The sequence below is a fragment of the Peromyscus californicus genome, unplaced genomic scaffold (assembly GCF_007827085.1).
Source record: "Peromyscus californicus insignis strain IS unplaced genomic scaffold, ASM782708v3 Scaffold_4__1_contigs__length_199733344, whole genome shotgun sequence".
In the NCBI taxonomy this organism is placed as follows: domain Eukaryota; kingdom Metazoa; phylum Chordata; class Mammalia; order Rodentia; family Cricetidae; genus Peromyscus; species Peromyscus californicus.
In genome coordinates, this window is record NW_026294562.1 from 164,442,123 (window position 1) to 164,467,294 (window position 25,172).

Below are 25,172 nucleotides of genomic sequence, written 5' to 3' on the forward strand. Positions count from 1 at the left end.
TGGATGAAAAAACAAAAATAAATAAATAAATAAGCCAAAAATAAATCATGAATATAACTCTCTAACCTAAAGAAGGAAATGCCTATCAAAGTAAAAAAAAAAATGAAGAACCCAAAATAGACAACAGAAAAAAACAGACAATCAGGAAAAAAAGTTCATTCAGCCCATAATCATAATGAAAGAACTAAACATGGAGAACAAGTTATGGATGGATAGTCAAGGCCTGGAATGGGATAATCAAATGAGGAGGGAGAAAGGAGAGGGACTTGAAGGAGGGAGGGAATATGAGGAGTGACAGCTAAAATTAAGGAATACATCAGTGAATGTATGAAAACCTAGTACAATAAAACTTCTTAAAATATATACACATATGATTACAATCTAAATAATATTACCAAATAATGGGGGAGATTGTGTTCCAAATGACCATCTCTTGTCTGGTATTGGGTTACACCTAATGAGTTCTTGGCCAAAGGGATTCCACAGGACCCCTAACACAAGCCTTTGCCAAGACTATAGGTTGCTCTCCACAAACTGACAGCAAGGACTCATTGCTGAAGACAACACCTTTATCACTCATTGAACATGGAGATGCTGATGATTACATACAGCTTTCAGCTCCGCATTCCATCATCGTTATTAAAAGATGGTACTATGCATACTATCAAAAGAGAAATGCAAACATTAATCTAGCCACAAATACTTTGATCTACAATTTTGTCCTGCAAGATATGCTAGAGTAATGTTTGCACAAAGCTCATGGGAGGAAATAACCAATAATTTATTTTACTTAAGGCCCACTTCATGAGATGGAATCCATACCTGACACTGCTTTGCTGACCAGAGGTTAGATAGCCTGGGGACCTAGTGTAAAGGAAACTAATACTGATCTAACAATTTAGTGACAAAATGACTCCTAAAGATATACTGTTATGCTCAGATTTGTGCCTTGTTTAGCCATCATCAGAGAAGCTTTCTCGTGAAGCTGGCAAGAACAAATAAGAGACCCACAGACAGACGTTACACAGAGTGGATACTTTTGAACAAATCAGTTCTTAATGGTATGTTTCCACTAAATCCCTCCCTCTGTAGCTCCAAGAACTCCTACTCAGAAGAAGAAAGTGTAAGAGCCAGAGAGGAGGGAGGACATGAAGAAAACAAGGCCCTCCACATCAGCATGAGAAAAACACATTGAAGCCACATTCTGCAGCATGCTGCACTGTGCTCCATGTCTGTACCAGTTCTCTACTTATAAATTAGAGTTTCTAGTTTCATGATTTTATGGGCTTCCCAATTGATCAAACATAGAGATCACTGATTTTTGTGCCATTTCTTGTGATGCTTTTGTTCTGGTGATTTGTCTTGTCCAACTCTAAGATGATAGTATTGTTTCATCATATTGTACTTTATTTTGTTATAATTTCTAAAAATGAATGAATGAAAGAATGAGTGAATGAATGAATTAAAATCTAGCCACTGGGGTAAAGGTTAACACCTGAATTGTCATTTATACCTGCTGAGAGAGGGAAAATCATGTTTCTGCAGTGCAGTGACCCTGTATATATCAACCACTCTAGGGCAGTCTTCATGTTCAGGAGCAATTGACTGACATATAATAGACTCCATAGTTTTGTGTATGTGGGGGGGTGGTGCCCACAGTTGGTTACACTTTGGTGTTTTACTTTTGTTCCTTTTTTATTAGTATTAGAAATTTTCTATTCATTTTACATACTGACCACAGATCCCCTTCCTCACCTTCCTCTGACCCCCATATCCTTCCCCCTCAACCCACACCCCCATTTCCGTCTCCTCCAATGTGAGACCTACGATGGGGAGTCAGCAGAGCCTGATACACTCAGTTGAAGCAGGTCCAAGCCCCTACTCTGCTGTGGATATCTATTGCTCTGTATAAATAAAAACTGATTGGCTAGTGGCAAGGCAGGAAGTATAGGTGGGACTAACAGAGAGGAGAAAAGAGGAAACAGGAAGGCAGAGGAGAGACTGCCTGGAGCCGCGACCAGGACAAGGAAGACGTAAAGTACCGGTAAGCCACGAGCCACATGGCAAAGTAAAGATTAATAGAAATGGGCTAAATATAAGAGTAAGAGCTAGACAATGATAGGCCTGAGCTAACGGCCAAGCAGTTTAAATAAGGTAAGAGTCTGTGTGTTTATTTTATAAGTGGGCTCTGGGACTGGCAGGACTTGGCGGCGGGAGCTGGAGAGAAATTCTCCAGCAACACTACTCCTGCACCAAGGTTGTGTAAGTTGTCCCACCCTAGGATGTGTGGACTCTCCAAAGCCTGCCTTGCACCAGGGATGGTTCCTGATCCCACTGTCAGGGGGCCCATATAGCAGAGCAAACTACTCAACTGTCTTGCCTATGCAGAGGGCCTAGTCCAGCCTCATGGTGTTTTTCTCTTTTGCTATTGTTTTCATTTGGGGAATTTTTTTTAACAAGGAATTTAAAGTTGGATGTGTAAGGAAGGGGAGACGATTTGGAAGGAATTGTGTGAGGGAAAGAATCTGATCAAAATATATTTAAATTGCCATGTGTGGTGGTGCTCGCCTTTAATCCCAGCACTCAGGAGGCAGAGGCAGGCAGATTTCTGTGTGTTCAAGGCAAGGCTGGACTACAAACTGAGTTCCAGGACAGGCTCCAAAATAATATATAATTAATAATTTTTTAAACAATAAAAAATATAATAAGAGAAAATAAAAGCAACAAAAAGTTACAACTATTAGCAGCCTTTGTCATCACCAGAGTCTACTTCTATAAGGTTAGCAGTGGCTGTAAGACTGCTACTCCTTAACTAAATTTTTGAAGAATTCTGAAGGTGGACAAGTATTTTTTCTGACAGACTGTTTGCTCAGGACAATTTTGTTTTGCTCAGTAAAAAGTACAATTGATATCTTTATCATTGATTATAAATGTGTAAATGATGGTTGCATTTCACATATACCTTTCAAACTACTTAAATTTTTGAGTTGCTAATAAATGATAATACTTTTTTGCTTATATGCTTGGTTTCATTATTATGTGCCCATCATTAGAGGGAAGATTTTTTTAATTACATGAAAATAAATTAGACAAATGAACTTCAAAATTATTTTCCTTAGTAGTCTTTTGAAACAAGGTCTCTTGTACCCAATGTTGGCCTCAAACACACCAGACAACCAAGGATGGCCTGTGGTTCTGAGTCAGTCTCTACCTCTCAGTGCAAGGTTTACAATCATGTGACACCCTGCCAAGATATGGATTTTTTATGTTTAAAGTAAGAGATATTTGTGACAAGCATGTATTACTTAAAAATATTTATGACTTTCAGTGGGACATTTCAATGAAATGAAACCTGCAAAATAACATAAGGGTATGGCCTATCAGAGTATTTAGATATATTTCATTACTTAGTGTTGAAACATTTTAGATATTCTCTTCTAAGAGTATTGAAATTTCCAGTGTCTTCTAGCTCACCATGAGAAACCCTCAGTACTTCAGAGCACAGGACACCTTACTCCCTGAAAGATTGCATGCCTTTTTCCCTCTTCTTTTCATCAAAGGGAGATGGCATACATTTCGGCACATCAGTGGTGTGACACTGTTTACCCCTTCCCCACTACCACTGGGTTATCAACTGTATCAAAATTGTTACATAGACAGATCTGAAACACCACTAGAACAAGTTTGAGCTACCCCAACCTATTTCAGGGTCAAGTAGGGTGGACTAGGAGGCGGGAGAGTAAATGACAGATGCACCTTAATAAAGGAAATACGGTATAATCTCACATTTAGTGACTCTTCATGACCCTACCAGTGATAGAGTAGGTGGAATAGGGATACTGAGCAATGTGGGGTGCTGCATGGGCTGAATTGCTAAAGGATTTTGTGATTGCTGTAAGAATGACAGTTACCTTTTTCATGTCTTCATAGCTGAGTAACAGGAAGTTGTCATTTCCTCTCATAGACAGCCAGTCACGGGTGTGCTCAAACCATGATCCAAATGGCACTGTGTGAAAGGGGAAGGAAATTATTGATTACAAAGAATAAAATTGAGGTCTGCCTGTTATTATTCACTTTCCACAAACGGCAGACAACTTTACTAAGAAAAACAAAACCAATATTTACAGCATTTAATGTGATATTTTATATAGCCATGTCAGAGGAGCAGTAGGCAACAACTGAAGATCAGTAGGTTGGTCCACCAGGGAGGAAAGTTCTAATGGGTTAATCTCAGATAGGTAAGGCCCCAAAGGCTTTGGCTCTAGAATGTCTTTTGCTAAGGTTGCCCCTTAACATTTACGCCACTGTTATTTTCCTATGGTATCTAGCATGGTGTAAATGCATGTAGGAAGATCCCCACTTCCCTTAATTTATTATGACTATCTCCAGGAAATTTCCCATTCTACTGGGCATTTTAATTTGTGGATTATTATAAAAATGATTTTCTCCTAAGCTATTCTGTTTAGAGCAATGATTTTATACAAAATAATAGTGTTGGTTTAAACAGCATTTTGGTGATTTGGGTTCTTTAATAAATGTAGAAATTGATTATGATAGAGTTTAGTTGAGTGTAGAAACTAATAAAGTCAAAAGCAAGATATGGTGTTTCCCCTGCCCATGATAAAGCATGGGCTGCAGAGGATAGAAAATAAGAACAAGGAAGTTACACATACCTAGTTTCTTTTGAGGATCCATATGGATTGTGGTTTAGATTAATGATTAAGAAAAACAATTGTGTTGTAGAATATTTTTAAAAGTATGTTACTTTTTTATGCTGCATTTGTTTAACTCTGTGAAGTTGTGTTATTGCACCTGTCTAAACACCTGATGGTCTAATAAAGATGTGAAGCCAATAGTGAGGCATAAGAAAGGACAGAGGGGGCTGGCAGGCAGAGAACATATAAAAGAATTCTGGGAGTAAAAAAGATCAATGAATGAGAAAGAAATAGGAAGACATCAGAGTCAGCCAACCAGATACACAGCCAGTGCCAGTAGGAGTTACGAATAAGAGTAAGATTTACAGATGTAAGAGAATGGGAAAATCCCAGAGGCAAAAGGGAGATGAGTTAATTGAAGTTAAGGAAAGCAGGCAAGAAACAAGACAAACTAAGCCCAGGTATTTACAAGTAAGAATAAGCCTTGTGTGATACATTTGGGAGCTGAGTGGTAGACCACCCAAAAGAGGAAAAATGAACAACAACACAATTGTGTCCCAAAAGTTAAGCTAGCTCAAGTTCTTTTAATCTTAATTTTGAGAGATGTGACATGGGCTTCAGTGTGCATCATAGCTAAAACAAAGCTTTAAATGTGACGTACAGATACGATAAGATATTTTTGTTAATAACTTTGATGTGAAAATCCTGTGGAAACCATGTAAAGTTTAGAAAGGCACATAGTTAAGTGAGGGACTCATTGAGGTCAAGAAACAAGAACAAAGCAGCCTAGTTATTATTTGCGGATGGATATTTCTTGTTAGGATGGTTTGGCAATTCAAGATGATGATTAATTCCTTAATTCTTAAATCCTGATAATTAATTCAAAGACAGAGATTAATTAATGCCCAATTTGCCCTATGCTTCCTGATACAAAAAAAGCTATTGATGAAGGAATACACAATCTGAGTATTTAAAAGACAGAAGACTGATTGTTTTTCATATATAATAATTTAGGTTTGTGATTCTTTTAAGATTATTTATAAGATTACCATTTGAGATAAGTAATAAATCATTGATCCTTCCTTTGTAACCACAAAATTTAGTCTGGCAGTAAAAGAATGGCTGAGAAATATATCTTACTTGCTTATATTCTGTTAATCTATACCAAGTTGCTTGGATATGAATGTATGTGGGTTCTTCGGATAATTTGTTTTACATCCATAATGTGTAGGATGTTTAATCATTTGAGGGAAATTGGAAATCATGTTTTCTAACTGTATTCATTGTAATCATGCACTTGAAAAATAGAATTTTTTTGTAAGTTTTATATTGCCTGCGAGATTTTGTTCAGATATATAAGCCTTAAGAGAAACATAGAGAAAATGATGGAGAAGTATAAATGTTTGTACATGTTTCCTCCTTTTTGTTGGCCCCAGAGAGTTAAATTTTGTCCTCTCTCTCACCCCAGCAAATTAAATTTTACACCCTCTGATAGAAAATTCAAGTTAAGTGATTAGTTTACTGACTCCATGGCTTCCCCTTCAATCCTTGAGCTCCTGAAGGCTGGTCATCATTCAGTGATACCATTTGCCACACACACACAGTTAGTAAGCAGATAAAATCCAGTTCATTAGTGAACTCATCACCTCACAGATTTACTAGTGATGCCATGAGGAGACATCCTATTGGCAAGTAGCAGTGACAAAGGCATGAGTTGGTAAAATGTGATCACCACAGTATAGGAAGCCAGAGGATTCTGAGCATTTCCAGCTTGGGACTTTTTATTACCATCATGTCTGAAGAACTCTATTAACTCCTTCTGAGGGATATCTCTTTCCACTAACATTCACCTCTCAGGTTCCACAACTTGTGGATAGTGACTCCTTAAGACCAAAGACACCAAAACATAGCCAGCTAGAGATGCTCAAGACATAGCCTTCCATAGTCAACACAATGCTTCATTTACATTCATAGTACTACTTTGATGTGTTTTCAATAGTCAGAGTGTCCTAACTGTTCCTGTCTAGTTGTGCTGTCTCTTCATGCCTCACCCGCCATTGCAGGCTTGTGTTGTTCCCCATTATCTCAAGAACCAACTGAATCAAGTTAGGAGAGAAGGTAAGCCTTAAGCCAGTGCCAGAGAAGTAGGATACATGAATTCAATGAATCTAAGATTTGATTGAAACCTGGTGGTGATAAATGATCTACAGAGAATGTGTAGAGATAAAGTGAGTTGCATAATATATGAGAGAATTAAGTCACTTAAAGAGATTGAAAGCTCGGCTCATGTGATAGCTCAATGGAAATCAACTGCCTTGTATGTCACAAGACCTGACTTTGGATCCTCAAAAACCATTCAAACATGGTGATGCACCCTGTTTTATTAAACCTAGTACCCCTTCTATGACATGAAAGGTGGCGACAGGAGATTGCCTGCCTACATGCTTAGGACCTGTCAATTTGCCACACACAGGGATGCACAAGAAGAAGGAGATTGTCTCAAACAAGGTTGAAATCAAGGTTCAACACCTGATATTATCATCTGTCTTTAGCATAAGAACACCTACATTTTCACATTTGCATGCGCTTCATCATAAACACTAATACATACATGCATAAAAAGAAAAGCTAGAAGCCAAGTGAAATGTTGTGTCAAACATATGTAATGCCAAAATTAAGAAGGGAGAGCCCAAAGACCAGGGATTCAATGTAATTTTCAATTACATGATGAATTTCTTGTCAACTTTGGATACAACAGATTCTGTCTCAAAACCAAAAAAACCAAAAGCATGTTAGTGAGTGCACCAAAAATAAGCCAGTGAGAAATACTGATAATAATTAATAGCAGTTCTGCTTTGGGAGTTGTTTTAAAAGGTATTTGTTTGGGGACATGAATTACAAAGTGTATGCCAACAAGGCTGTGGTTGGAAGATTTCCTGTGTCCTGACCTGCTGGCGGTAGGGACACCTCTCTCCCACTCGCATCTCCCAAGTAAACACACAGAAGCTTATATTAATTATAACTGCATGGTCACGGCTCAAACTTTTTGCTAGCTATTTTTTATATCTTAAATTATCCCATAACTATTAATTTGTGTATCTCCACAGGTTCTGTGGCTTTAACTACATCCCATTACATGTTGCTCCTAGGGTGGCTCACTGGCATCTCTTCTCTCCCTTCTTCCTGTCTCTTTTAATTTCCAGCCTGCCTCTAAGCTGCCTTGTTAAATGCTTTATTTATCAACCAATCAAAGCAACACATATTCACAGCATACAGAATGACATTTCTCCTCTTCTGTCTAAACACAAGGAAGGTTTTAACTTTAACCTATTAAAATTATGAATAACAAATGAGTTATCAAACAATAATTACAGTTACAATATCTAGTCTATTTGTATTTTGTAAAATTAAAGAAAATATTCTATCTGTCCTACATTTGTGAGTCTAAGTTTTCATATGTAATTTATCTTTTATCATAACCAAGGAAAATTATAATTAGAACTATCTAGTCTTCAACTACATCAAAGACCCCAGAAGGATATATTACTTAAGTAAACAAGAAATACATTGTATGCAACTTTCAAAAATCTAGAATGACAGAGAGCTGGCTACCTGGACAGTTACATGCAACATTAGGGCATCCTTATTCAGTCTATAAGCCTAGTGTCTCTCAGTTGCTTCTTTGTGTCCTGTGGAATGTCTGACAGTCTCATCCGTTAAGTAGAAACCTGAAGAACCATCTTATTTTGCAAAGTTCAGTGGTCACCTTTTATGGGTCCTGGATGTCCACTTTATACAACATATTTTCTAACAGTCAAGGCAAGGGCAATTTTTTTTTGTGCAGTGGCTAACTTTTGCAGCAAAGAAAGCAAACTTCATAATGAGTTTCTTCAAGGCCCATTATCTTCTCTGAAGTAGATTGGTGCTGCCAGGAGCAGACATGTCTCAATGTCCAGAAAGTCAAAGTTCTTAAAACATTTTAAATGCCATATTCTGTAGGTCTTTGAACTGTATGAAGATTACATGCATAATTGAAATATATCTATGTATATCTAAACAACTTAACTAAAATGACTACAAGTTTGATTATCATAGATGATTAACTATGAATATGTATTTCTTAATGATACATTACAACTTTAAATGAGTTGCACAAACAAAATACTTCCAAAAAGAGTATAAATATACATACAGCATAACAAAATTAATTTTAAATTTGTATCAATAAACTAAAATCTATAGCAATGTAAAACATTTTTAAACAATAATCTACCCTTTCAGCGTATCTTAACTATAACATTCTCTTTTCCTCTTTAGAAAGGAATTGCATTTATAATCAACCTGCTTTAAACAAAAATAAACATTTATAAACAATATTTTGGGAATTTGGGAGTAGCTTCTTATACTATCCATGCTGGTTGAGGGTGCTGGTAATCTTAGGGGAATCCTGAGAAAATTTGAGATAATGTTCAAGTCCTGGGAAGCCTGGTTATAACCTTTCTTGATAGGTACCATCTGTTAAAGTTCAAGATGTCTGGCTTGATCAAATCTGAACCATCTTAACATGGAACAAATCCATAGCCTCTTACTTTCTGTGAAAACAAAAGCAGAGCCTCATTTCCAAAGCAATGTATCCTTAGATCCAAATTTTGAAGTCAAAATACCTTTAAAATACATATATTGGTTTAACTTAGACTCCCATATAATCAAATGTCTTTCTGCAGTTAAAAATCCCAAAGACAATATAATCTAAATTCTGTGTATGATTTCCACGTTTATGTGGCTCACTTTTTATATTACTTTTACTGTCTCTTTAAAGACTTTACTTTTTAAAACTTTTTATTTTATATAACTCTCTATATTCCTTTTCATTTCTCTTCCAAGTCTATGTTTATTTTTACACTCACTGTAATCTCTTTAGGGTTTATCCCATTTGAATCTGTCTCATTATGAATTTATTACTTTAAACTGCAGTGGCTGGTACTGAATTGTCAGACTCTGCCTACCTCAGCTTTTCAACATGGTGGAGATAATTCACCACTGTCTCTGGGAGCCATGCTCTCCACTGACTCCAGGAGGCAGTGGGTCTGTGCTTCCATCCAGAAGTGTGTAGCCCAAAGCCTCTTCCTTTTTTCTTTTGTGTGTACTAGCAAAAGCTAAATCCACCGTGCAGCATGGAGATGCCTCTGTATACTCTGGGGGGAATCTGCCATGTTGCTGGTCAAGCCCACATACCACAAACCTGCTATACTCAAGCCCTCAGGCAGCAGTTAGCCAGACAGACACACTAGGAAGCTGTTTTCACCCCCTTTTAGAATCCTTTTTTAAAAAAGCTTTCTCAAGTTTTGGGTGGAAACTCTTGCCACATGTTGGGCACCAAATGTAGCTTGAAGCTTTCCTACAGCCGCTCAGACACAATTTAAACACACAGAGGTTTATATTAATTATAACTGCAAGGTCATGGCTCAAGTTTTTTTCTAGGTAGATAATCTTAAATTATCCCATAAATATTAACCTATATATCTTTACATGTTCTGTGGCTTTACCTGCGTCCCAACACATGTTGCTCCTTGGACAGTTTGCTGGCATCTCTACCTGTCTCTCTCTTTGTACTTCCTGCCTGTTTCTAAGCTGCCTTGCCAGAGGCCAAATAGCTTTATTAATCAACCAATTGGAGCAACACATATTCACAGCATACAGAAAGACATTTCCCCCATCACAAAGCTGTCCTCAATCTTGGTATGTAAACAAAGATGGTCTTGAATTTTGATCTATTCATCTCTACCCAATTAATACTTACATCATCCTACTCGTATGTAAATTTATTATTTGTTACATTTGAATAGAAAGGTATCAATTTTGAGACCTAGTGGCTATATCCACAACAAACAACCACAAAATTTTACTGTCAGTGGTGAGTAATATTCAATAACCAGTCAAGTGTGTTCTTGCCACCTGGAAAACTTCCAGAGGAAGTCTGAAAGCTCCAGTTACAAATATGTAAAGCATGGCAACTCATAATATGACAGAAAGGAAAATTACCATCAATAAAGCAACCTGTTGAGTGAAATCAAATGAAGGTATGTTTCAAGGTTATATTATCGCATTAATAATTACATTAATGACCAGAGTGAGGTACATAAGTAAACTGGTAGAGAGAGAGAGAGAGGGGGGTGTGGGGGAAGAGGAGAGAGAGAGAGCAGTAAAAGGAGAAAGAGAATGGGGATTTTAAACATGTATATGTGGAGAAAATACAAATCTCTAGAAACTTGTAGTTAAAGAAATAAATTTTAAATGGTTGATTGTATTTTTATTTTTGTATGTTTATATGTTCTCATGTGAGTACAAGTCTCTCTGTGTGTGTGTGTGTGTATGTGTGTGTGTGTGTGTGTGTGTGTGTATGTGTGTGTGTGTGTGTGTGTGTGTGTGTGTGTGTGTGTGTGTGTCTACAGAGGTGAGAGTGTTGGTTTCCCCTGAAGCTAGAGTTACAGGAAGTAGTGAGCCACTCTGCGAGAGTTCTGGGAAACAAAGCACCTTCTTCTAAAACGCATTAAGTTCTTTTGGCCAGAGCTATCTGTTAAAACTCCTATGATAATATAATTTTAAAGAATAAGTTATATTGTAAAATGAAAAGTATAAAGTAGCACAAAATGATCTCCACACCAAATACATTGTAAATGAATTAAATAGTGATACAAAAAGGAATGGTGTGGTCATGACATGACAATGGGTAAAATGCTTATCATATAAACCTGATGACCAGACCTCAGTCTCTGTAAGCCAGATAAATTAGAAATGGACAACTGGCTCCACAAGGTTTTTCTCAGGTTCCTCCAAAAGTTCTGTGAGAGGTGTATACTCACATAGACACTTATGCACACATGTACACTAGATTACAATAAATAAGAAAAATTTAAAAGAAAAATATATCATGGTGTGAATGCAAGGTGAAAGATGCGGGACAATTCAATAAGAACAAAGATAATATAGGAAGAAGAGATGAGTGCGAATTCCAAAATATTTGTCACTTTATGGAAAAAAATCTAAGAGGTGTTACATTAAAATTACCTACTGTTAACTTGCCAAAACCTATATCTGCTTTGGAATAGATTTTTAATGAGGAATTATCTAGATCACATAAGCCTGTGGGTATATCAATGAAAGATTATCCTGATTGTTAACTGATGATGTAAAAGGTGAAGAATTATTGTGGCAGCCCCATTCTCTACTCAGGTGGGTTCAGGAAAGCATAAGGTAAGAGAATATTAACTGAGGGCAAGAAAGCAAGAGCAAACATATTTATTGTCTCTCTACTCTTGTCTGTGAACACACTGCCTTAATTACCTGCCTAGGCTTCTCATCAAAATAAACTGTAACTTGGAGTTGTAAAATATATTAACCCTTTTTTCTCTAGGTTGTTTTTTGTTCAAACAGATGCCAGTTAAGATAAAGGAGGAATTTAGAACACCATATATACAAGACCACAAAGTATGTTTTCCTCATAAAATTATAGTTAAAGAAAGTACATTGAAACTGGCAAGGGAGAAACACCAAGTCAAATGTAAAGGAAATTCTGTCAGAATAACAGATTTTTCAACTGAGATTTTAAAATGCAGGAGGGCCTGGGACTGTATTTCAAGTTCTAAAGACAACCAATGACAACTCAGACTACTGTACCCATCAAAACTGCTTCCCATAAATAAAGGAGAAAAAATTATGCTAAAAATATGCAAAATGAATTTATGACCATCAAAACAGCTCTACAGAATATACTTATAGGAATCTTTTCCAGTAAAGAGAAAAAAATGAATCCACAAGGCTGCATAAAGCAAAAGTTAGCTTCAGTGTTTAAGTTGACTCAACCTAGAATTATCTGAGAGAGTCTCATTTAAGAGTTTGTACAGTTCAGATTGGCTGGTGACAAAGTATTTGAGTTTTTGTCCTGGTTGAAGATTGGTGTGTTAGGGCCCACAGCATAGGTAGCTGTGACTGGATTTTATGAGAAAGACAACTCAGCATAAGACACTGAAACAAGTTAACATGCAGATTAGTAAAATGGTTTCTGCTTCAGTTCCTTCTGGAGATACTGCTCTAACTTCGCCCATAGATACACTGTAACCTGAAAGTTTGAGCCACATAAACAATTTCTTCCCCTACATTGCTACTGGCAAGAGTGTTTTTATCACAGAGACCATAAAGCAAACTAGACCAATAGTTAAATAAGAAAACAACTCAATCACCTTGGTAAAATCATCAAAATGAGAGGAATCAAGAAACATCTTTCACTATTGTAGTTGAAGTGCTGTGGGATGTCTTGTATGCTGTGAATATATGTTGCTAGAATTGATTGATAAATAAAACATTGATTGGCCAGTAGCCCAGGCAGGAAGGATAGTGTAGGTGGGACAAGGAGTGAGGAGAATGCTGGGTGGAAGAAGGCTGAGTCAGAGAGATGCTGCCAGCCTGCCACGGGGAGCAGGATGTAAAGTAACGGTAAGCCACAAGCCACATGGCAAGGTATAGATTTATAGAAATGGGTTAATTTAAGATATAAGAACAGCTAGCAAGAAGTCTGAGCCATTGGGCCATACAGTTTGTAAATAATATAAGTCTCTGTGTGTTTACTTGGGGGACCCTAGTGGGAGAGGTTTGCCCTGACTACTGGCAGGACGGGACACAAGAAAACACCAGGTACACACTAGTAACTGAATATTAATGGGGCCAATTCCTTAATCAAAAGAAACAGTGTAGGACATTGGATTAAAGTACTAGGATGTTTATATTTGTTGTAGTCCATCATATAAGATAGTTATAAACTTACAATGAAATAATGGAAAAAAGAGATTCTGGAAAAATGAAGCTAGAAAACAGGGATATGTTGCTGATCAAATATGACATAATAGACTTGAAATCTATTGAGCAATGATAAACATTACTTCCTACTGCTTAAGGGAACAATTCATGGGGAGAACTGTACAATTACAAAGACAGGTTCACCCAGTTATGCACAGAAAATACTACTAGATGTAAAGACATAGGCAGGCATCACAGTACTTTCATTTCCAATAGTTAACACTTCATCCCAATAGAAAATAAATAGAATTAACTGACATCACAGGTAAAATGGTCTTAAAAGACATCTATAGAATATTGTATCCAAACACTGAAGAATACACCATGTTCTCATAAGTACATGGAACTTTCTGTAAAATAGATTTATACAGGGTCAGAAAGAACATCTTAACAAACATAGGGGGATTAAAGTAATTCCTTATGTTCTACCCCAAAACTATAAAATGACTGTAAATAAATAAGAAAAACTCCAGAACATAAACAAAATCATGGAGAGTAAACAACTTATAACGTAATGATGAATGAGTCCTTGATAAAATTAAGAACTGAAAGATGAAATGAAACAAAAATACCACAATATTCTTTAACCTATGGGATGCAATGAAAATGCCCCAAGAGGGATGTTTAAGGTTCAAATTAACTACATTATAATGTCAAAGAGATTTCTAATGAATTAGCTAACGAATTACCCTTGGGCTTTGGAAAAGGAATACATCAAACATCAAAATTAGTAGCTGGAAAGAAAACACTGACATTAAAAAATAGTTAGTGAAATGAAAACAGCAGGAGCAACCAAACAAATCCAGAGAGTCAATAAAATAGTTTGTTCCTTCAACATATAAATAATATTGACAAAACTTTTGATAAATATAGACATATTTCTAAATGGTTTTATTAAAGAAAAGCCATGAAGCCAAATATAGGGGTGAAAGCCTTAGAGAGATCAGGGAACTAGGGAAAGCCACCAGCCAACCTTAACTCACCAACTCTGCAGCTTCCTATCTACCACGTCTTATATTACTTGCTGTTTGGCCTCTGATTGGTCTCCTAGCCCAGATACCTCACTTCCTCTTCCTACACAGCTCAGTCATTTTCTGTCTCTCTGTACAGACCTCCAGGCCTCTGTGGTTGGTACTGGGATTAATGGCATGTGTCACCATGCTTGGCTCTGTTCTCTAGTGTGGCCTTGAACACACAACGACCCTGCTTGCTAAGTGATAGAATTAAGGGCATGTTCTACCACTGCCAGACTTCTTTGTTTACTTAAAATGGCTTTCTATATTCCCTGATCTCAGGGCAAACTTTATTTATTGGTGCAAAAGTAAAATGTGACCACATTTGAGCACAAATAAAATATCACCATGGATAAACTAAGAAAAGGAAGAGAAACAGCAAAAGATAACACAGTAAGTCATGAAAAGGGAATAACTCATTATGACAAGCACCAGTGAATTCGAAGATTTATTAAAGTTTACATTAAAATCATTCCACTAAACCAGAAAATCTAAAATATATGGATTAATTTCTACATAGGTTAAAACTTATCAAAATAAAACTAAGATGACATTTTAAAATTTTAAATAGGTAGATGTAGGAACAAGGCTCAGAAGTTAAAAATATTTACTTTTCTTCTAGAGGGTCAGGATTCAATTTCCAGTACCTACATGATAGCTCACAATGCCATCTTCCTGCCTCTGTGGGCACAAGACACATATCCAAAACCACACATACATGCAGCAAAACCCTTCTACACATAACCCAAAATAAACCTGTAAAATAGTCAGGCCTGACCCTACCTCTCATCTGCCACCTCTGGAGCCAAGGGAAGGCACAGCAAATACTGTGGCTGAACAACTCAGCTACCACTGAAGATCATATCCTCAGCTTTTAGTTGGCTCTCTCCAACATCTACCCTATGTATGAGCTTCTGGAGATGATGGAAAGAGCTGGTCCTGTGGAACCATAGCCACAGGATTTCCTTGATTTTGAGCAATAGTAAAATATCTGAGAGGAGTCTGGATGAGGGTCCACTGTTGATAGTGTAGCAGAAGCCAGAGGCCCTGAACCAGACCAGCCATTTATTGCAATGAACATTTGAATATAAAGCTGTTTGGGCAAAAGAGTATGTGGTGTGACACACAACAGCACCCAATGTAACTATAATGAACAAATATGTGGTGGGTAGATGGGGAATACAGAGGAGTGAACAGGTACAAGTATGCCAGAATTGGAGATGTGAGAGCTGTGACTGGTAAGAGAAAATTGCTGATTGATAGCAAAGCTTGTCATTTCCCCAGAGGGGTCAGTGAGATATTTGTTTTTTGTTTTCGTTTTTTTTTTTTTCATTTTTTTATTTTCTTTTGGGTGGCAGGATACAAGGGTGGAGGGTAGATATGAAAGGACAGGGCAATGAGTGGGACTGATATGCGTGATGAGAAGTTCCCAAAGAATCAATAAAAATTATGTTATAGAAATATTCTAAGGCCTATAACAACAACGAGTTTGCAAAAGTAATTAAAAAATCTCTAAACAAAGAGAAATGTTCAGACCAGATGAATTTTTCCAGACCTTCAGAGAACACAAAGATTATTGAACTATTACATAAAAGAAGGAAAATAAGGCTCGTTACCAAAGTATTTTTGAAGTATCATCATGATACAAAGAACAAAGAAATATTAACAACAAATATCATATAGACCAAGATCTATGATTCACATAGCTGTAATGTTTCTCAATAATATAGTTTGATAACATATTCAGGAACTTATCAAAGGACAGTAAAATGGCTGAACAGGTAAAGTTGTTTATTTCCAAACCTGAAGACCTAAATCCACATGGTCAACCTGCACATTTGGATATATATGGACCCACACAATATGCATATATATGTACATGCACATCTACAAGTACACACACACACACACACACACACACACACACACACACACACACACACACAAACATACACTATATCAAAACAACCGTTCATCATGATCAAGTTGACTTTATTCCAGAGTCTCAGTGATGGGCTGGTTCAATACCCAAACATCAATCAATATAAATTAAATATTATAAATGGACTCAAGAACAGAAAACCCGCCGGGCGGTGGTGGCGCACGCCTTTAATCCCAGCACTCGGGAGGCAGAGGCAGGCGGATCTCTGTGAGTTCGAGGCCAGCCTGGTCTACAGCGCGAGATCCAGGAAAGGCGCAAAGCTACACAGAAACCCTGTCTCGAAAAACCAAAAAAAAAAAAAAAAAAAGAACAGAAAACCCATTGTAATCTGTGTAGATATAGAAAAGAATTTTTGATAAAATTTATCATCCCCTCATGTATAAAATGCCAAAAACTTAGAATAGAAGAAATATCTTTCAGCATATTAGTGGACATACGTAGGAAAACTGTAGCTTACATTCCACTAGGTAGGGGGAATCCAATATATTTCCAGTACAACCAAGAAGAAAATGAACTGAATTCCTCCAGTCTTATTTAATATAGTACCAAATTCTAAGATAGAAAAAAATAAATGAACAAAAAAAAGCTGTACAAATAAAAAATCAAGTCAAAGTACCTACTCTTGAGTGATACAATTCTATCAGTGTAAGACTGAAAGTATTTAGCAGGGATCACTTAGATCTGATAAAGACTTTTAACAAAGTGACAGGGTACAAAATTATCAAACAAACAAACAGTTTTTCTCTATACCAATGATGAACAAATTGAGAAACAAATCAGAGATATCAGTCTATTACAAATGTCTAAAGAAAACACCTCAGGATAAATCTAAACAAGTTTGCTGGCTTCTAAAAATGTCCCATATAATGTTAAGGTTTGAATACTTGGTTCGCAGTTGGTGTATCTTATGGGAAGATCAGCAAGTATGAACTTGTTGGAGGAAATATGTCACCTGGGTGGGATTTCAGGTTTCAAGGACTAACACTGTTTCGAGTGCTCTCCTTCTGCCTCCTGTTTGTGGGTTGAGGTATGAGATCTCAGGTGTTACCCCCATGCCATGCCTGTCTCCCTGGTGCCATGCTTCCTGTAATGGTAATGATTAACACTGATCGCTCTGGAATCATAAGTTCCAAACAAAGCATTCCTTCAATGTGCTGCTTTGTTAATGGTGTTTTATCACAACAATAGAAAAGTAATGAATACACCCAGGAGGCAAAGCCCTCATTACTGAAATCCTCAACACATTGAAGACAGAACCTTATGCAGATATTAGGAGATGAAAAATGTTCCCATGGTCACAGACTAGAGAAATTCATGTTATGAAAATGCCCATCCTACCAAAAGCAATGAACAGACTCAATATAATACCAATCAAGATTTTAGTGTTATTCATAGAAATAAAAATTAGTAATCTTCAAATTATTATGGAATGGTTGGATGCTCATTCTTAAATTCAACACTACAGAACTGTCTCTAATCCTCAGGGATCATTGCAGAAGAGGGAATGTAAATAATGTAGAAGCTCAAAAGAGAAAGAGAAGGGATGGAAAGTGCTGACATGTGGGCATGACAGAACAAGTGTACTCATGATCTTAAAGCAACTGAAGCAGCTGCAAAGATTGTGCATAAGACTAGCCCAAAAATGAGGTATCATGGACTGATGAGGATACTCACTGGACACTACAACTTCACAATGAAATTATGAATACTGAATGATTCTTGGTAGTAGGAAGATACTGTCCTCAGTTGGGTCCACAGTGAGGTGCCAACTAGGTTTCTATAGGTAGTCCAAACCCCACATTCCCACAGAAGATAAAAATCATGGTTAAATTAAATGGGTCACCAATAAAGAGATGTGAAAGTTATAAAAGACAACTGTAGGGAATGGGGGTTACTAAATGTGAGAGGGAGATAAGGGAGGGCAAAGAGTTTCAATAAGCAGAATATAATTTATAAATCTTTGTAATTTCTAAAGAACAAATTCAATAATAAATTCATACAAAAGCACAAACAATTCCAGATAATAAAAGCATCCTTGGAAAAAGATAGGACCTTATTTCAAGTTATACTACAGAGATAGAGTAATGAAAACAGCAATGCACTGACACAAAACAAACATGTGGATTAATTGAAATAAAAACCAAGACATAAGTTCACACAACTGCAGGCACTGTATTTTTGACAAAATATCAAAAACATTCATTGGAAGAAAGATCTTGGTATCTTCAGTACATGGTATTTTAGAAACTAGATTGCTATGTGTAGAAGAATGAAGTTCAATCTTAATCCTTCATTACACACACACACACACACACACACACACACACACGCACACGCACATGCACACGCACACACGCACACACACACACACACACACACACACACACATTCACACCAATTGTAAATGTATCAATACCGTCAAGAGAAGACACAACACTCTGACACAATTGAGGAAAATACAGGAAGTGCGCTTTGAGCGGTAATCACAGGTAAGGACTTTCTAAATGCTACTCATCTCACTCAGAAAATAAGGCAAATACTCAACAAGTGGGACTCCTTGAAATTAAAAGTTTTCTATCCACCAAAGGAAATCATTAATCATGTGAAGGTTCAGCTAATAAAATGGAAGGAAGCTTTGCCAGTTATATGCTTCCAGACAATGTGTATCTAGTATCTAAAAAGAATTAAAGATAATAAAATATTTAATACAAACAAAGAAATGGATCAAAACTTGTGGTATGGAACTAGAAACCATACCATAAAAGAAAGAGAATGCCTCATATGAATTTTGAAAGTGTTCATCAACATTAGCTATCAAGGAAAGACAAATAAAAAGTAAAAATTACTTAGGAGTCCATCTTATCTATGTCAGAATGGACATTGTTATAAAAAAAATTATGCCAGAGCTGTAACATAGAGAAAATGCATCTCAGAAACAACAAAAAAGGAAAAAAAAACAAATAAATGTTTGAAATGTATGTTGAAAATTTTTGAAAATAAAGATAATTCAAATATAAAGGGATGAGAAAGGAGTAGTTGCAAGTAATGGACAGGAGTGTTAAATGAGAATATAGGCTTATATTTTTCTTGTTCTAAATTTCTCATGGATTTGGGGGTCTTGTGGTCCAAAATTGTGTGAAATATAAGCAATATTGAAAGTATAACATTTAATATGAAGTTTCCCAGCTTCTCTTTTGGAAACCAATTCTAACTGTACATGAATTAATTAAATTATATAGACTCTGAGTCTCAATAATTTTGGTGAATCTGGTTTTTATATACAAGTTGCTTTATAATAAAATTTAGTTTTTTTTAATTTTCATAAAAATTGTGGGGAAAGAAAAACACTGTTGGGACTGAAAACTGCATAGCCATTACTTAAATCACTGTGGGAATCATTAACAAAGATGAAAACAGAAATTCCATATCACCCAGCTATCAAAAATTATGTATATACTCAAACTAGGTAGGTATGTACTACTATAGACATACATATATATATACAACTGCATAGGTACTTGAACATTTGTGCTAATTGCAGCTCTATTCACAATAGCTACAGAACAGGTTTAGCCTAGATGCCCATCAATTGAAAATAGATGAGATTGTGATATGTACACACAATAAAATTTCATTCAGCTTTAAAGATGAAATTACGAAATTCACAGTAAAATATTTGGAACTAGAGACTATAATTAATAAGTTAACACAAGCACAGGTAGACAAACACTGCATCTTTTGTCTCATATTTGGATTCTAGACAAATTTTTAGCATGTTTACCTTGATCTATATATAAAGGAGAGGAAGGCAGAAAAGAACCATTAGAAGTGTAGCAAGAAAAAAGAGACCTTAAGAAGAGAGAAATATGAGGACACATATGGTATCAATATGAAGGAAGGGAATATGAGACTGATTGTGTTGATAAAGATGGGGTGAGTAAATTAGGGACAGAATTAAGCAAAACCAAGAATATATGAAAATGCCATATGCAAACTCATTAGTTTGTAAAGTCATTTAAAATTTTATTAAAGAGTTTAAATCAAGGCAACTTTCATGAGCAGATACTACTGCTCCCAGAAGTTATTGGTTATAAAATGAAAACTGCATTGCTATTATTGGGATACCTCACTAGGAGTTGTTGCCCAAAATGGGCCTGAAGATCCAAATAATGTAGGCAACTGTCACTACTGTCAGTTGCCCACAAAAACTGGTTGGGAAGACCCTATTTCTTTCTTTTTTCTTTTCCTTTTTTTTTTCTTTCCAGACAGGGTTTCTCTGTGTAATTTTGGTGCCTGTCCTGGATCTGGCTCTGTAGGCCAGGCTGGCCTTGAACTCACAGAGATCCACCTGGCTCTGCCTCCCGAGTGCTGGGATTAAAGATGTGTACCACCACTGCCCAGCTAGACCCTATTCCTAAAGCCAATATCATAGTCTTGTCACACAACATAAGGAAAGAAAACTGGGAATGAGCTGAAATACGCCTTTTTTGCTGAATAGTCTTCATTGTAACAGAAGGTTTATGTACGATTCTAGTGGGACAATCCTGTCAATAATATTACTATATGGACACTGATATTTCAACCATCCATACAATATATACCTACTGGTGCAATAACTGCAATTGTGGTATTAGAGTAACCAATCATTTTCTGATTGAGAAGACTTCACATCTGATATAGTCAGCATGTTCAAATATTCATGATGAGGAAGAAATAGGTCCTAGTGTTGTTGCTACCACTGTTGCTCTGTTAACCACAAGGTATAACATTCTAATTAGTACTAGAAAGACTAGATACTCCAAATATTGCCAGGATTGTTAGTCATAGGTCAAGCTGTAGCTGTGCCATTAGGCAGTGGCTTGTGGGAACAGGAAGACTTCGCAATTAGGTTTGTAATGGTAATGATCCTTGGATTGGTTGGTAGAGTGTAGAGGAATAAGATGGAGGGAGCCAAGTTAAAATACAGAATATACTAAAGGCTTGAGTTGTAACCAAGTTAGATAACATAAATGACTTGGGGGTTGAATCCCAGCATTAAAGAAACTGAATATTGAAGTGAGTGCTTATAGTCTTAGAACTCACGAAGTACAGGGAGGAGGAGCAGATATCCAAGTTAATCCCTATCTGCATAGAGAATTCAAGGCCAGCCTAATCTGTATCACACCTTGTCTCCATAAATGTAACTGAGCCTCCCTCAACCTGTATATTTAACAGGACACTCACCGTTTCCTTTGAGGAACCATTCAAAGTAAGTTCTTAGTGACTCTGGATTATCAATAAGGTTTGTGTTACGTTGGAAAAAATACCTAGACACAAGAACATCTCTGGGATTTCTGATGATATAGATCACCTTAAATGGAAAAACATGTAAATGAAGGTCAATATAGTCGTAAACCAATTTTATCTGGCATAGTTTATATGAAAAGTCAATCAAATATCAATAAGGTTTCCAAAAATATTTATTATTTTTATTTGAACAAAATATGAACAGAAGTTCCAAATTTTTATATTTATAGAATTTTCTTTTATAATTTTGATTTACAAAAATGTAACAGCAAAATGACTGAGGTCAGTAATACTGTAATAAAACCAACAGCAACAATAAAAAGACAAGATTGATTCAATACTTGTAAAGATCAACATTTTACAGGGTGAAAGACTATCCATCCACTGTGAAAGAATGTTTTATATACATGGAATAATGCATACTATGCTAAATTTATCTTCAAAATGACAAACAAAATGGTTTCTGTAACTGTAACTATAAAAGAAAACTCTCAAAAAAATCATTATGCAGAGTTTAATGCTAAAGTTTCATTGCAAAATGGTGAACACAAAGACCCATGAGCACCTAAAAAATGCTGAGATGGAAAGAAATGGGAAAAGCATAGCAATTGGTTATACAACACCAATTTCTTAGCCCTGAAAACATAATACAAGTAACATTGCACATACTGAGCAGATTGTACCAAGGTACTTAGGACTATGTAGATACATATACAGATGTAACAACAAATAATGAAAAAACACAAATTTGTAAGACAAAGAAGAGGGGTATGATGGTAAGCCTGGAGATAGGAAGAAGGGGGAATAATGTATGTAATTATAGTATAATCTCAAAACAGAAGAAATAATTAAAAAATTAATGAAATGAAATAAATATTTTGTCCCAATGCTCATTGTGACATTATTATATAATTCATCTTGTGGGCCTTAATTTCTCCAGACACAAGTTTTCTAAATCCACATAAGACACATAAATATAGCTTTATGATCACAACTTCATTGTGATAGTTTCAAGAGACATTATTTTCTACATTTGTCTTTGTAGTTTAAGCATAAATAATTATAGTTTCTAAGGTGTGGGGATTTCCACAAAACTTTCTTATTAACACTGAGCAATGATGTGTCAGAACCTGGATATTTCTGATTCCTTTAGGAGATCCCCTATGAGTGATGTCGGTGATTTTTGTGGCTACAGATCTTAATGGACAGCTAGACACAGCAAGACACAATGGGTACAGATAAGCCATGGTTGTTGAACAATCTCCCAGATTACAGCATTAGCGCCTGTTCAGGCTGCTTCCCCTATGAGCAACTCTGCTTGGGTGATTCACCCACTAGGTTTTGGCTATATGTAGAACCAATTTTAGCTAAATGACTTTGATGACAACAAAACAGTAATATCCACTGTACACTAGAATTTGAGCTCTACTTGACCTGTATGTGTACTCCCTGAATGCCCTACTGTGATAACACAGTTTTTTGCATTATATCTGCCCAGGATCACCGAGAGGTGGTTGAATGCATTTCAGGCAGAGGTCCAGGGCCCAACACAGTAGAATAAGTTCAATGAGCATTTGGCCAAAGATTTCTCAACTACTGGACACTGACCTTGGCCTTGGATCTGAAGAAAGACTTGGGGAAAAGATGGAAAGGGAGGTGGGAGGACATGAGGAGTGGTCCTTCCTTATTGATTAATATTGGAAATCCCTTTAGAGTCTCTATCCAGGGTGAGCGGTCCCAGATAGGCACAGATTGGATCCATTTGGGATTTCCCTTGGTCTGAATCAAGCAGACAGTCTCAATCAGCCAGTTAGTTCCTGAACAAGAAGGAAAAGTTATTGACACTCATATCAAAAGCACTTCTGAAAAGCCTTCAATAGAATATACAACCATACAATTTACAATGTAGCTGTTTCCAAGCACAAAAGCATGTGGTATTTGCAATATCCACATGGTGTAAGTACAAAATATATTCTTCCAGAAGATTGAAAATACTTCACCTAACAAAACTGAGAATCTTTACTCAGTAAACCCTACCTGCCTATTGAACATTCCCTTCAGTCAAGAACCACTCTGTTCCTGTGAATTCAACTATTCCAGATATTTGTCAGGGATGCAGTCATGGTATCTGTCCTTGAGACTGAAACATTTTATTTAATACAGTGTCATTAAGATGCATCCATCCTGCACTGTATGTATTAGTACTGCTTCTCTTTAGCTTAAATAAATCCCATGGTCTATTTACCATACACACATGTATTTGTGATTATATGCTCATTTGTCAATGAGTGTTTCTCTAGCATTATTCTCTGGTATATTATCTGAATCCTTTTCCTGCACTCCACTGTCCTTAGATTTTCCATGTTATTGCCCTTTTATGTTAGCAACCTAATACTTAACCAATGTTTACTGCTTCTGCTATCTACCACACTCCTTCCCGGAATGACCATGATGCCTTTCTTGCTTCCTTGAGTTTTGAGACTCTTTCCTCTACTTGAAGAAGGTCCATGGTAATTCTTCTGATGTTGTCCTCTCCTCCACATATTCTTACATTCATGCCTTTGATTCTTGATGCTCTTTTATTTGTTTATTCTCATCAATATCTCTTCCACATAGAGAGAAACGAATGCCACAATCTGCTTTAGGAAACAGTCGTTGCTCCAAGGAACAGCTCAGGCACTGCTAGTGCCTAAACTGCTCCACTGACAACATTGTTTAGGTTAGAGTTCTTCCTCTGAGTAATAATGCTCTCAGATACAGCTCTTCAAGCCCACAAACCATTGAAAACATGAGATATATAAATCATTCCATTCACCACCTAAATAAAGGATGGTTAAAGCCCCAAACTTCCACAGACAGTTCAGGATCATTCTCAGTGATGTTCCTTACCTGATTTAGGATAACTCACTATGACCGTGTCTTCATCTCTGATCACAAACTTGTCACGGCTTCCTTCAATAATTTCTCTTTTAGACAATATAGCAGAGAAAGGTATTCCTTCAAACCAAAAGTAGGCTGACATCCCAAAAAACTCTTTCTTGGTGCTGTGAGAATTCCAGCATTGATCACTGTTCAGATTAAAGCAAATGCTGAGAGGTAAAATTTATAGTGCAGTCAAAAAATCATTAACATCCCAAAGTTTGTACTGAAATGAGCTGCTGATAGGGAGAAACAGAGATTGCAGAAACCAGTCAAAGGTTGCTGTATTAAGCAACTGTGAACTTATTCAGAGATTGTTCTAGAAAATTGTGAGCCTGAGGTCATGGCCCCAAACCAGAAACTCAATAACAAGTACTTAGACATTGAAACAAGGCTTAGTTAAAATATTTTCTAATACAATTAAGTATTCACAATGGTTTCAAATGTGCAAAAAATTTACAGAGACCATAAAAAATGTTGCCCTGAAAAAAAGTTGCCATGTAA

The 25,172-nt window shown here is 36.5% G+C and overlaps 1 protein-coding gene across 2 annotated transcripts in view; it reads right to left on the minus strand.

The window, feature by feature from the left end:
- The window catches only part of LOC128094774 (probable alcohol sulfotransferase), a 40,299-nt gene extending 15,528 nt beyond the window's left edge, over positions 1-24,771 (minus strand). The window contains exons 1-4 of one of the 2 annotated variants that reach the window (XM_052713295.1): positions 24,639-24,771; positions 23,358-23,566; positions 21,687-21,813; positions 3,912-4,006 (exon numbers count right to left, since the gene is read on the minus strand). In XM_052713295.1, the coding sequence (XP_052569255.1) occupies positions 3,912-4,006; positions 21,687-21,813; positions 23,358-23,566; positions 24,639-24,771 (564 nt within the window). The remainder of the gene's footprint in view (positions 1-3,911; positions 4,007-21,686; positions 21,814-23,357; positions 23,567-24,638) is intronic. The other variant, XM_052713297.1, reaches the window with a different exon arrangement.
- Between the last annotated feature and the right edge of the window lie 401 nt (positions 24,772-25,172).